Raw genomic sequence first — 14,752 nt, forward strand, 5'->3', positions numbered from 1 at the left:
GCTATCCTCCTCTCCTCCTTGCAGCGCAGGCTTGCCGCTGCTAAAACTAAACAGAGCTCCCTGAAAGGCTCAGCCAATCACATTTGCCATATTTGTCACATGAGGAAGGACTCCAGTAGAAAACGTAATTTAACTCTTTCTGCACCGCTGGGTGAATGAGACGTTGACAGATCGTTTTTTTCTTTCTATCGGGTTTGTTTTTCTTTACTGGAAGAGATCAGATTATTGGTGGGGACATGTCCCATCCGTCCATGCCAAATCTACGCCCTTGACTAGACTAAACCATCGTGGACAGTCTAACGGGTAACATTTTTGGCTGGTACTTAGCTTGAACTTAACCGTCCTGAGGACTTCTTCCACCACTGCTAGTATTTAAAAATGATGAAAGTGGTAAGTGGAAAACAGGAGCTTTGTCCTTTGTGCTCTGACGGATTGTCGCTGTGAGATCACGTTGGGTCTGACACCAGCTAAACAAACTTTTTTCTACCTTAGAGCAAACGTCTCCCTGAACATCTGATGGGAAACGGTGTGCATTCTGCTGCTGCTTTTTATATCATTGTTATTACACGGGACTGCAGACATCCAAAAATATCAATCTGATCTAACAAGCAAAGACTCAAGTTTAGTTTGAAAAACACTACACTACAAACTCTGTGCAGCAAAGCATCACTTGTCCCAGTCAATATGGCTTTTAGGATCCTCACCCTGACTGCTAAATCCTGCAAAGCTATCAGCACATGCTAACTTTCATGCATCAATTACAAAGACACGAAGAACAGTTTCATTGCTGCAGTCGTCTCACGCGAGCGCCCTCTGCTGTCTGGTTCCACACACGACCTCGTTTGTTTTCTTAGGAATAACAACTTTTAGATTGTCTTTTTATAAACTGGATACCAAATTGTGAACTATACTTCACTTCAGATTACTTACATTTGAACATTTTAAAAAGAAAGTAAGTAAATCTATTGTTTAATTTTACAAACTACATTTAGAACCAGAATTTGGGTCTAATTTCCTCATTTCTTTTGGTTTTATTATTTATATAATAATAATTAATGATACAATTCTAATTAATAATAAAATTCCTACAGCTTTTAGCTTCCTTCTGCTACATCATTTTGTGCATATGTAGCCTGTGTGACTGACATTTTAACTAAAGTACTTTGAGGTGGGTCATTGTCAGAATTACTTACTTAGTTACTTCCAATCACAGCTTTTTTTGCTTCAGTGTTTTCTAATGTTTTTGGTATCATGTCTGAATTAACTGTAGTCCCCCCTTTTGCTCTGAAATTGTCTCCACAATAAATGAAACTTGTTTTCTATCCAACTTGTTCCAGATCACTTTCTTCTCCCTCACAATGAAACCTCTCATGATTTGACATCACTTTCTCTTCCTGCACTTACTCATACTCCCATTTTTTCAACCCATTTTCTTCGCCACACTTTACTTTCCATACGTTCTGGTTACATGAGTGATTGATTATGTGCATAAATATGTTGTACCTGCAGCAGTGAACTGATGCTCCATTTAGCCACCTGACATTAAATTCACCATTAGAGTCACTATTCAGAGTACCAGATTTTCTCACCTTGATCTTTTTGTTGCTTTGCATACATATGCTCATATGTAGCACATATGTACATATGTTATTTGCTTATACCCACACACATGAACACACACACATAAAACAAGCAATACATGTACACCAACAGCCCCTCTGACAGCTTCAATATGTTTGGCTCCCGAATGATATCCTGGACCAACAGTGTTTGTAGAAAAGGTGGGGGGGAAAAGAAACTCTTAACAATTTCAAGCTTTTACCTATGAATGAAAACAGTTGGATATTTCCTTCTTACTTTTTGCTTTGTACTAGTTGAAGTTTAAACTAGTTGTTTTTAATTTTTTCACATATTTGTGATTTACTGAAGTATTTCCTTTTCAGGAGAATTTTTATATTGTTCTTTATACACTCCTACATTCCTCTAATACATCCATTTTTCTTGACTCTTTGGGATTATTCATATATTCACTGACCTCAACATTGGGAAATGAATGATATGAACACCCGCCTTTGGAACAGTAAGAAGAAGTGATTATGAATACTTTTAGGCCCAGACAACAGTCTCATCTAACTCACTGAGCACTTCTTTAATTTGACTGAACTCTTTCATTTAAAGCTTTTGGATGTTTTAGAATCTGGCTCTGGTTGGGATTGGCCTGGTTCACTTTTACTATCAAATGAATAAATGAATAAAAACTTCCTTGGACAATATGAAGCTCTGAAAACTGTAAAAAGTTGGATTTAAGTCAAACAGTTTTCTTCCTTTTCTTTCTCGATGTCTGAAAACTGGTTCTGAACTTCAAGGAGTCATTAGTGTGAAGTCTACCAAGAGTATATGCTGGAAATACAGCTGAGCAATCACTGTATCCACACATAGCAGCCCCACCCCCATGTACATGTTACACATATAGCACACCCACTCAGTACAAGAAGAATATGATGTTAATAATAATAATAATAATAACACTATGTGGTAACTTTACTAATACTCCTCCCCCGGCTGTAGAGAGGCTCTGATCATGCCGTCCACCCTTCTGATAGCCTCATCCGTTTAACTGATGGGTTGTGGCGCTCCTCATGACTGGACAGGGGGTGGAGGAGGAAGCTGTCGTTCCCATGGTGATCCTCTCGCTCATCGCTGCCTTCATATGAGCTCCCACAGCTGGACACGCTGTCACCAGGGGAACGCCCTTGTTCATGGGACCCACGGCCTGTGGTGGAGTATCCAACTGTGGTCATGCCTCCTTCAAGTCCTGTTCCAACCATCCGGTCTCTGGGAGGGGAGGCTGGCTCAGACTTGATGTGGACGTTTTGATGGCCAGAGGAGAGGTTTAGGTTTGAGTTCTGGCACAAATTCCTGTAAGATCAAAGCAAGAGAAACAGCATCTTAAACTCAGAGCAAAGCAACTTTTAAGAACGTCTTTAGAGGAAATATCGATTAAACGCTTGTTTTAATTCTTTGGTGAGAATATGAAGATTCTTGTTTTTGGCTGCTGTTTCCAATTGAACATACAAGTGGATGGAAACATTGATTTACAGAAATGTGATCATGTTGCACTTGGGCTCCGTGGAAATGTCTGTTTTTTTAAGGGGATTTCTGAATAATTAAGTAACAATTACTATTATTTACACTATTTTTTTATTTTCATTTTTTCCAGTGTATGTTGGATAAACCAGGACACTAACAGCTCAAATTATTGCATTGATTCTGGACAATTCTTTCTAAGGCTTGGCCTGTGGCCTGAAGGTAATATACACAGCTGCTTACCCCATGTGTCCCAGTGCTGAGTGTTGTAGATTCTGTATCTGCTGTTGCTGCCAGTTCACTGATCCCAGAACAGAACCTCCAAAACCGGACAGCGATGGCAGGTCACTGCTGAGGGAGAAATCTGAAGATGGACAAAAAGAGAAACTTGAGCAAAGACGAGGAAACCTGTGGAGTCCAGCAGCAGTGTGCTTTTGTTGTAATCACCTGTGCCATAAGATGAGGAAAGTGTAGATTGGTACCCACCCATCCCCTGACAGGGGATAGTGGTGGCAGAGAGAGTGACAGCAGGGGTTGACAAGGTCTGAGCTGTCTGGGAGTGATTTATTCTCTGGTTCTGCAAAGAAAAGGTAAGATGTCACCAAGCTAAACATTGACAGCTGATTCAGGGCCAGCATTTTATGGTTATCTGCCATGCCTGGTAATCATGATTTGCTCATTTTAGAAAATCAGTAATCTCAAGTGGTACTTCTAGCGTTTGCTGGTATTCATGGTAACCTGGTCATGCCAATAACTCCTTTAGAGATCCTAAATTTTCAAGCTCATCTTCAGGAGCCTTTCTTCGTGGTTCCTTAAAATCACTTCAGCGTCAGAATTTTTCAAATATCTCTAAAGTACAAATATTTCCCTTATACTTAAGGTAACAATGTAAATGACATTGGCACTAATTTCACATATTTGTAGTTTGTATATCATCTATAAACTAGCAGAAGAAGGCATACATGAAAAGTATGGTTCTCTCTGCTGATCCTCAGATTTTTTTCAGAGCTACTTACCAACATCAGGTCAAAGTCCTCACACTGCAGGGCAGCAATAAAGCACAAACTCAAATGAGTCCGCACATAAAAATCAACTTATGAAATCAAACAAATCAAAAGACTAAGCAGAAGGAAGCACTTACAACAGCTGGTATGTTGTTGCACTTGTTGGAAGGGGGCATCAGTGTTCGCAGGTCAGGTTTACGGCTCATGTTCATTGAAGGACTTTTATCCTGCATGTTCTTGGGGGCGCTTCCTGGAGACAGCAGTCCAGGGGAGGTGCAGTGGTTGCTGTAGCTGTCGTTTCCTGGTCGGGCAAAGTTTTAAAAAGGTATCTCTCATTACAAATGACTACAAAATCACTACTGTACCCCAAACCCATTTTTATTTGTGCCTATATTTCATGGAAGTATATTTATCATTGCTGTTTTCAAACTTCTGATTCTGACCAACCACTTCAGCAGGATGTTCTAAGATTTTGTGCGACACCATTTTTACATAAAATAGGTGAATCTTCCCTTTTTCTAGTGTGAGGCTGGTAAAAGTGTCTTTAACTTCAGTATCTGCAGATGTATAGTTGATTGAATGCTACTGGAGCACTCTTTAACGGAACATCTGGGGAGAAAGTTCAAAGTGCATCACTCCAATGAAAAAGTCTGAAAACGTGCTCATCCACTCAAAGTTGTATAACTGCAAACTCTAGCTGAAGTCAATAACCAGAGAGGGAAGATTGTCTGTCTCAGAAATGAATTTTATATTTTAGAGTTTAAGCAGCTGAACAATGAGCAATGACAGACTCCCAATGTACTGCTTTATTCCTCATCTGAACTGGATACAGGGGAGATACCTAGCTGTCCAATCACAGGGGAGGAGACTTACACAAGTGCTAAATAGCAAGAAGAGACATTATCACTACAGTTTTCTTCATGCATGTCCTCAAATTACCAAATGAAATGAAAAATGACACTCTGAGAAGCACCTTTTTTAATTGTGGGTCTAGCAGCAGTAAGCTGTTGAGGTACTTGCAAGATATTTCATCGATGGATGTTCTATATCTTAGCAACCAAAGGGTTCCAGGTTAAAAAAAAAAGAAAAAAAAGTTGCACACCCAACCACGTGCTACCAGTTTTGATCTTGTCAAGATCCTAGTGTGTGAGAAGAGCCTGAAAGAGGATGGTGTGTTTTCAGCTGGACTTTTAAGAGAGAGGAGATTTACAGCACAGGATTTACCTATCACCACCCTGATTTACCCAGCCCTTAAAAACAGAGTATTTGAGCTTATGGCTACTGTACTCCTTGCCCTCCAGGAGGCACTATAGTGCATCTCTAGCAACTAAAACTGTATTAAGGAAATGCTGCTGCAGTCAGTGCCCTGATGACATTTACCACTGGTAACACCTACTGTTTAGAGCAGGCATATTTCTTCTCATACTGAGCCCAAGGTGGCGCAAACATATACATAATGATGCCCTAATCAGCAGTGCTGGATCCACTACACTCACATTTTACCTGTTTCCACTAGAAGACTACACTATCATGTTCACCACAGCAGCAACAACTGACGGAGTGGAGGAATGTAGATGAAGCCCCTCAAGAACTGGCTGTTCTTTCAGTGCCTAAAACCGACTGTTATGTAAAACATCTTCATCTACATTTGTAGTTATGGCTGCTCTGTTATCTGACTTTTCACGTGTTTATGTCATTTAATATTTAGGTGACCTAAAGACAGTGTTCAGTTTACTCTGTTATGAGGAAGATCTATCTATATAAAGAGAGTGATAGAGAGATATATATAAAGAAATAAGACAGAGTTGCGTTCTTACCCACACTTGACAAAACAGTGCTCGACAGCTCTGAACCCATCAGTCCTACAGACAGAAACACACACATCAAATGAGTATACAATCTGGGTTTTGTTGCTCATTTTTATTATACAATGCCATAATACTTTGGGTGTTAGATTCTTAATCAGGAACTTTTGCAAACTATTTATCATGTAGAGCTCAGCTGTTATTCCAAACCTGATATGCAGAGATTGTCTTCATTCTTAAGAATAATAATTATTCAAATGAACATACTATATAGGTCTCCCAAGAAATTACTACTAAAGAAAAGGAAGATTCAAGAGAACCTAACACAGCTGGCAAAATTGTAGTTTTATTAACCGTGTTAGGAAATGCAAAGTTAACACAAACCCACAATAGAAAGATTACTGGGAAAACGATCCTCTTATGGCCTTAGCATATCTATTGATTGTCATTATCATAGAAAAAAGTAGGAAAACACTCATGGCTGAGTCACTTTTTAAGTTGTATTCTTAAGTCTAAAATGCCATTAATGCCTGACTGCTACACCTTTTTGTCACTGCTGGACCAAATGTTGGCCAATACTGGGGTTTTTTCTCATATAGAAAATCTGGAAACACTGCAGAGCGTCAGGCTTTCTATGAAAGGAAAATCAGCAGGATCGTGAAAAGATTTTTAAATAGAAGACAAAAAACGAAAACACGTGCCAGGTAGGTTAACACCGAGTATTTGCTAGGTGTGGACCAGCCTGCTTATTTGCCCAAAGGCCCATTTTGAGCTCTAGCTGTGTTACAGTCCAAAACAGCTGAACATTTAATAAGGTCTTTGATAAAAGCTACTGACCACAAACATACCTGCATTTCCTGTGCTGGAAGGACGTTGAGGCGACATGCTGTTTCTTTGCAGAGATGAGTGAGAGATGGGCAGCAGGCTATGGTTACCTAGACTGCCCCCTATGCCCTGATGGGAGTACAGCAGCCCACCCTGATTACTGCCTGGGATGGATATACCCATGTCATAGTTGGAGGAGGGCAGACCCTGCACATAGAACAAACAAAGCCAGTCGTCACTGGTAAGGAAACACGAAGCTGCTTAAAACAACACTATGCATCAAAAAGAGCAGGTGTGAACATACACAGATTCTCTGTCGGTTGATCATCAGGTCAATGTCTTCATTGATTTTCCGGTATTTATCGTCCAACTCTGGGCTCTGGCCAGCAGAGTCATCAGCCTCGATGTCAGGGCTTTCACAGCCGTTTAAACCCTTCTTTCGCAGGGTCTGGATAAAAGAAGACAAACAAAAGAGACAAACACAGCAGGGTGACTTTACTGTATGTACTACTTGTGGGCGATCGTGGCTCAAGAGTTGGGAGTTCGCCTTGTAATCGGAAGGTTGCCGGTTCGAGCCCCGGCTTGGACAGTCTCGGTCGTTGTGTCCTTGGGCAAGACACTTCACCCGTTGCCTACTGGTGGTGGTCAGAGGGCCCGGTGGCGCCAGTGTCCGGCAGCCTCGCCTCTGTCAGTGCGCCCCAGGGTGGCTGTGGCTACAATGTAGCTTGCCATCACCAGTGTGTGAATGTGTGTGTGAATGGGTGGATGACTGGATATGTAAAGCGCTTTGGGGTCCTTAGGGACTAGTAAGGCGCTATATAAATACAGGCCATTTACCATTTACATCCATGAATCTTCTCTGAGACCTTCCTCTTTTCCTCCTGCCCGGCAGCTCCATCTTCAACATTTTTTGTAAAGTGTGTCCACTATCTCTCCTCTGCACATGGCCTAAACCTCATCTCAGCCTCACCTCTCTAACTTTGTCTCCACATCCCTCAACCTGAGCTGTCCCTCTGATGTCCTCATTTCTAAGCTTGTCCACCCTCTCCGAGATTGTGTTAAACAGTCTGGTCTAAAAGTCCATTACCCTCTCTCCCACACATCTGCATAACTGCACAGGTATGTCACCTGGACCAAATCTTCATCCAACTCTTCTTCATTTGCTAACTTTCCTCCATACTCACTATAAGCCTTTTTGTTGCTTCCCTTCTCTCTGCTGTACATCTAGCCTTCCAGCACTCCTGTCTACTTTATTTCTCTTTATGGCTATCACACTTTTCCTTTGCTAAAACTTCCTCATTCCAACAACAAGACTCATTGTCTTTGCTCTGTCCTGATACACCAAACACCTTCTGGCAGTTTCCCTCAACTGTACTTTTCTAGTCATCTGGTAAGTCTTCCCTACCACCCAGAGCCTTTCTCAATTCCTCCCTGAACTAAGTGCATAATTCTTCCTTTTTTGACTTAAATCGTTTAAATCCTTACGTCTGCCTTCACTTGCTTCCTCGTCTTGATGTCCAAAGTCAAAATCGACCATCCTTCTCTCCATCATATCAGCTTTCCCTTTAGCAGCCATAGTCCCTACTCTCAACTCCACACCCCTGCCTTTCTTTCCCTCTCGCTGCCTCCTAACACACCTCCCTCTATTTCTATTCCTATGTATTCAGCCAGCAGTAGTACAGTTTCCACCAGCACCCTGTTAGCCAACAGCATCAGAGGCAGTAATTGTTACCCGGTCCAGAAGAATCTGGAATGGAAATCTCATTCTTGATGACCCACATATTCAAACTAACAATGACTACCATTCCTGACGGTAGCCTCTCCATTTATACAGGCATCGGACTGGCACTGCACTGCTACTTGTGACTACTACAATTAGTAGCTCTATAAAACTATAAAACATGCAATCTAAATATGATTTTTATGAATTAAAGGCCCTGGTTGTGTGGTTAGTTAGTCTGCTCTGAGAAAGTTTTGATTTTGCACCAGGACTCTTCTTCTAATGAAGAGGTCGAACTTAGAACAAACATTTCCAACCACAAGAGGGCGATAAATGAGCAGCTATCCCACCAGTGAGGCTCCAAACTGACTTCTATAAGTCAGACAGCAGTTTAAAATGCAAGCGGTACAATCAGACCCAACATACTCGTTTCACCAGCATGTGACAGCATTCACAAAAAGGTCTCTGAATTTTTATACTCATGTTATGTGTGAAAAATAAACAGAATTTAATGTGTGTGTGTGTGTGTGTGTGTGTGTCTCAAAGGTCAGATGCTTCATGTGAATATTGGGAAATCTCTTCTCTTACACAGATATTGGATGATAATGATGATGGTGATGTGAGTGTGTGTGCGTCTGTTTGTGCATGTGTGTGGTTTGGGTCTTGGTGGCCTGCTTCAGCGCTTCACAGCCCGTTAAGTCCAGTCTGTCACCGTATGAGCATGGCAGTGCCTCTTTCAAACACAGACATACAAATATGACTGTTGGAGCAGCTATCCCACTCATCCCAGTCATGTACACCTGTTGTGCTTTAAAAGGGTGGGGGTGGGGGGGGGTCTGCAGTGAGGGGAGGGGTGAGGCAGCTTCCACCAATACCAGTGTGGCTACTGGAAGGATGGCCGTAGAAGGTTATTTTTTGCCCCTGTGCTCCGCAGTGTTCCTCGTCACTCCCTTGCAATTTGTCAATCTGGCTGCTCTATTAAAACATAAAACTGACTCCACTAGCCTACTTTTCCCTCATCAAATACACACAGAGCACACAGTGCTACTACATTACGCCTCACTTTGCTTTTTTAGTGGAAATAAAGACTGAATGCAAGGAAGTCAGGTGGAAACATTTTACTTATTAACTTATTAAAGGAGCAAACTGTAAAAAATACTTCACGCGTTTATGCAATAAAATGTGAATTTACGGTAAAGTAGAGGTCTCCTAATGGCTTGTATTACATCTGTAAACAGTGTTTAAGCATTAAAGTTAGTCTTAGTCTGCTGGTTTCAAATTTAGGTTTGACCCAACTCCAAAGCGATTGTGAAATGATTCATTTGAGAGGATAGAAGAAAAACAAAATTGTAATTAGGGCTGAGAGATAAATTAATCTCAGTAATTATCACAGGAAAAATTACCTCTATAATAATGACAATAACCTGATGAGTAATTGGCAGTTTGCACAATCAGCCTGTACAATTAGCCTCTGAGGTTACAGCATCAGGGTTATGTGGATAAAATGTTCACAAAGATCAAGAAAAAGACAACACACACAGTTTCTCTCGCTCTCTCTCTCTCTCTCGGAAAATTAGAATAAGTGATCATGGGGAGAGTGTGCAAGATGAGGCGATTGTTGTTAAGAGACAATCACTGACAAGAAAACAAAAAACTTTTCCAGGATTTTAAAAGGTTCCACAACCAAGCAGCCAAATCTGCTAACAAGCCTCACAAGTAGTTCAGTCTGCAGCTTCTTTTCTTTAACAGAAACCTATCTGTAGCTGTTTGTCAGCTACATCAGCTACATCAGCAGCCATGCAGTCAAGCTTTAACTGCAGCCAGGCAACTTCACCCGCTCACTTTCACCCATCCGGCAGACAAATCTATGCACATCATTTAAGCTGCTTTGGTTTACCTACAGTTGCTGCACATAACAGCTGCTTTGAAACCCACCTCCAATCCACAGCATGTCTTTTGTCCCGTCTTCCTCCCCTCACCCACCCCTGTCACGGCAGATGGCCGCCACTCCCTGACCCTGGTTCTGCTGGAGGTTTCTTCCTGTTAAAAGAGAGTTTTTCCTTCCCGCTGTCGCCAACGCGCTTGCTCATAGAGGGGGTCTTATGATTGTTGGGGTTTTCTCTGTTGTATTATTGTAAGATCTACCTTACAAAATTCCATCCAACTCATCTTTCCATAGCGTATCTGACTGAATCCTATTTGTTTCCCACATACCCTGTCTATCTCTATCTCATCCATCTAATAAGATACTTAAGAAAAAGCAATTCAAGTTGTAACATACAAGTACACAGTATACACTGAATTCTTCCAAGGGACTAGTGTTGTAGTTTGCCGAGATGAAGCTAATATGTTACAGATTCATATACTTCTAGGTTCTGCAATATACATCATTGCTTCTTACTGTATAAACTGAATGGATGAAACTTAACTGGTGGTTTTCAATCAGTCAATTACTTGTAAAAGGTAGTGGGGAAATTTAGCTGCCAGTGGTGAGACTGATAGAATCGCACGCAAATATTCAGCTAACATTCATTAGAGTTCAATTCTATTTCATTTATACAGCATTAGGTGCCTTTCTTTTAAGGGACCTAGTGAACTATCTATGGAGAGTACTGCTCTATAGCAGAACTCTTGCCCTCATTGACCTCCAGCTCTCTCTCTGGGGAGCAGCTGTGCCCACACCAAAGCTAGGCCCTGTTTGAGAGTCACTCTGTTGTGTCTAACTTTGTCGCGCAGTGATCATTTGTAAATATAGCCAAGATCACAGCACATTCATTAAGTGGTGTGAGCTGGTGTTGTCAGACAGTGCTGTTAAATCAGGTGCAAGGTTCTCAGGTTCTTTGTACAAAATATGTCTGAATACAAAGAGCATTAAATTACATCTTTAGTCTTGTTGTGTTTTAATGAAATTCAAAAGCATTATTTGGGGGTGGCTGTAGCTCACGAGATAGAGCAGAAGGTTGGTGGTTTGATCCCTGACTGCTCCAAAGTAACCAGATATTTGGACAGTGCTCTGTTCAGTAAACGATATCACAGTCTTCACATAATAATGCAAATACATAAGTACATGTTCTGAGGTCTTAGTTATTTCCAACCACTGATGAGGAGTGTGTGTTTGTCAGGGCTGAATATGTGTAACGGCAGGTGGCTGGAACAGATTCCTGCTTTGGCATTTGCAACTTAGGGGGAGACAGCTGACGAGGAAAGAGGGAAAGGGAGATACCATAATATCAAATCAGCTGCCCGTCTCCCACCCAACTCCACCATTCATTGCTTTTCCATCCATTTTGTTTTCTCTTTTTGGCTTCACTTGCTCCATTGGTATCTCTTTTCGTGGGCGGTCTCCTTCTCTTTAACATCAGACGATACTTTAAATCTATGTGAGCGTCAGTGTGTGTGCGCAGTTGCTCTGAAAGTGAGCATGTGCCAAGGAACATGACACGCAACTTTTACACCATCGCAGGCAGCAGATGGCAGTTTTGTCCAAAATTAGACCTACAACAACTGACAACTGTAAACATTCAAGTTATGGATCCCAAACTTTCCATGCATTTCTTTGAAAATTTCCTCATAATTTCCTTAAGAAATAGCTTCTATGTAGCTATCAGCTGTAAACCTATTATTTCTGACTGAGGTTGGTGAATGACAGTTTGTAGAGGTCAATAAAGGAACCTTATTTTACACTGGCTTTTCAGCCCTGAAGTCAACATTTATTACTAGAAATATTCACATTTACTGGATTTTCCACCTTCTTGTGTAGTTTTTTTTTTTTTTTTTAAATTCTGCATACATTCATGTACTCAGGAGGATGAATCCTACAGTTCTGTTTTTGCAGTAGCGCCTTAAAGAGGTGGATATTTGTACTGGATCATGTGATGCTCCTGTTCTCCACTGTGCAATAGTGTTATGCTTCCAGTAGAGAGGGGTTAGGCTATGTGAAAGACTGTTTCACCTGCTATCAGTAGAGCACTGGACTGAATCTGAGCAGACAGCATAGCTTCATACGCTTTAGAATTCATCCTGCTGCTTCTATCAGCAGTGACACAATCACAATAAGGACCAGTGAGCCTGTTTCATTAGCTGCCATAATTGCATATGCTGTAAAACTATCCTCATCGTTTTTGTTTTTTTGAACTAAGGAAAGACTTTTGCTACCATCATTAAATGTCTTCCCTGCTATTTTCAGAGACAATTGGAGGAGAAATAGCTGAGGGGATGGGAAAAACTCCAACACGATGCTGTAGTACTGGAAAAGTTCATATATCATTAAGCAGTTTTGTCCCCTTTATGACGGCTTCTATATTAATTGTAGAATCAGATGTTGTGTAATGTTGCTCATGAAAAGTATGTCTGACTACCTTTCTTTTAAAGAATGTCCCTTTCATCACCTCCAAAGTTTCTGCTCTGTCTGATAGGTCTGCTTTTTTTTCAGCTCAGTGATGCAGCAGTACCTTTTTAGACCACACACTGAGAGGTCCAAAAAAACAGCTTTGAAATTCATATCAAATCAGTCACTCCATCCTACTGCCACCTATGCAGAGAACACCCTTAACAGGTCTCCAACCCACTTTGTTTAACAAAGAGGGACATATAAGCATTCACTGACCATGTTAATTGACCACGTTACTGGGGAGGAAGCCAGAATACCTGGAGAGAACCCATGCAGGCACAGGGAGAACATGAAATCCACACAAAAAGGCCTCAAGCCAGCGTGTGGACTCAAACCCAGAACCATCTTGCTACAGACCACACCCCAATACTGCCCAGGGGATCATTTCCTTTAAAGAATGTAACATAACTAAGGACCTGGAATAAATTTCTGACCCTTAATTTGCCACGAAAAACTAAAAACAGTCCACACCTGTCCATGAAACCGTAATCACACATCTAAATGTTTATATGTGTGATTATTTTTTAACTACATTAACAGCACACAGATTTCCATCCACAACACTAAAGAAGTGAGACAGTAGTGTAACATTAGTTTCGCTCTACTGTTAATGTGGTATTTTCAGTATTTCTGTATTAGTTTTAACTCACAAGAGTGCTTCTGCAATGCTGCTGTTATATTTAGTTATGGATCTAAGCTTTTCCTCCACTACTGCTAAATGAGAAATAAAAAGGACATCTCATTGTGTATATATAAATATCGGACACACTTTTACATGAAGTCCTTGACTTCCTCTGGTTAGGTATGTGCTGGACTGGACAGAGAGGGGAAAAGGAAGGAGGGAAGAGAAGGAGGTTGTGGGGAACTTCAATGTGGTTACTCAGTCTGAAGTTGCTTCTCTTCCTATTCTTTATTTTCCTCCTGTGGTTCACACACTTATACACACACACACACACACACACACACACAGTCATTCACAGCAAACCACAATTACACACTCACTGCCCGTCATGGCTATTCTTAGCTGTGTTCTGGGCTATTTTTAGACCACTACCGGTTTCCAGCCATTTAGCAGGGAGGGATCTCAGCCAACACAAAGGAACTGGACTCACTCCGCAAGCATATGTGAGTGTAGGTTTCATCTGTTTCTAATCAGAACACGGCACGGATCCACAGTTTAACACACACACGCACGCACAAACACACACAGCGGGCTAAAGCAAAAGAAGGTTACCAGAGTAAAAGTGAGGAATGCAGACTTATAAATAGCAGCAATGTTCTCAGTCTAAATGAACACAAAACAATAAGCTGATAGTTATCTGGCCAGTAGCCTGTACACACACAAACAAGCACATGAGAACAAAAAAAGATAACCAAAACAAAGGAGCCTCTCTTCTACTAAATTCCTGCCTGCCAGATATTTCATTGCCGGAGTCTTTTCACATCTATGTGGACATACTATCATCTAGAACTTACACTTCATTCCCCATCCAGCTCAGTTTTTCCAGTACTCCTGCATAAATAAGCGTTTCGCTCATAGGGAGTGATGTGATTGTTGGGTTTTTCTCTGTTTTCTTCGTATCGTTGTAGGGTTTTGACCTTACAATATAAAGCGCCTTGAGGTAACTGTTGTTGTCATTTGGTGCTATATAAATAAAATTGAACTAAAAAAATCCTCTTGGTCTTTAAAGATACTCTGCACTTAATGACAGCTGTGGGTGAATGTTTTTTACATAACTGACACATTTGAATACTAGTCCTTTGTTTGTGCTGTTGGTCCCCTTTTGGGCATTTTTAAAGGGATTAGGACACAAAAGATATGGTTTACTGTGTGGTATAGACTGACCAAGAAGTCTGGGTTAAGTTCATTTCTACACTTCCTGGCATGTTAGCTTATGAACCTGGCAAAAATGATCAGTCC

The 14,752-nt window shown here is 41.1% G+C and overlaps 1 protein-coding gene across 4 annotated transcripts in view; it reads right to left on the bottom strand.

Annotated features, from left to right (window-relative positions):
* Positions 1 to 1,158: 1,158 nt before the first annotated feature.
* The window catches only part of mef2ca (myocyte enhancer factor 2ca), a 38,721-nt gene continuing 25,127 nt past the window's right edge, over positions 1,159 to 14,752 (bottom strand). For 3 of the 4 annotated variants that reach the window (XM_040048783.1, XM_040048784.1, XM_040048785.1), the window contains 8 exons: positions 7,026 to 7,169; positions 6,745 to 6,928; positions 5,909 to 5,953; positions 4,229 to 4,392; positions 4,104 to 4,127; positions 3,535 to 3,664; positions 3,331 to 3,451; positions 1,159 to 2,919 (listed from right to left, as the gene is read on the bottom strand). In XM_040048783.1, the coding sequence (XP_039904717.1) occupies positions 2,580 to 2,919; positions 3,331 to 3,451; positions 3,535 to 3,664; positions 4,104 to 4,127; positions 4,229 to 4,392; positions 5,909 to 5,953; positions 6,745 to 6,928; positions 7,026 to 7,169 (1,152 nt within the window). In that variant the 3' untranslated portion in view covers positions 1,159 to 2,579. The remainder of the gene's footprint in view (positions 2,920 to 3,330; positions 3,452 to 3,534; positions 3,665 to 4,103; positions 4,128 to 4,228; positions 4,393 to 5,908; positions 5,954 to 6,744; positions 6,929 to 7,025; positions 7,170 to 14,752) is intronic. The other variant, XM_040048786.1, reaches the window with a different exon arrangement.

Source organism: Simochromis diagramma, unplaced genomic scaffold (genome assembly GCF_900408965.1).
Source record: "Simochromis diagramma unplaced genomic scaffold, fSimDia1.1 OVJJ01000683.1, whole genome shotgun sequence".
NCBI classification, from domain to species: Eukaryota; Metazoa; Chordata; class Actinopteri; order Cichliformes; family Cichlidae; genus Simochromis; species Simochromis diagramma.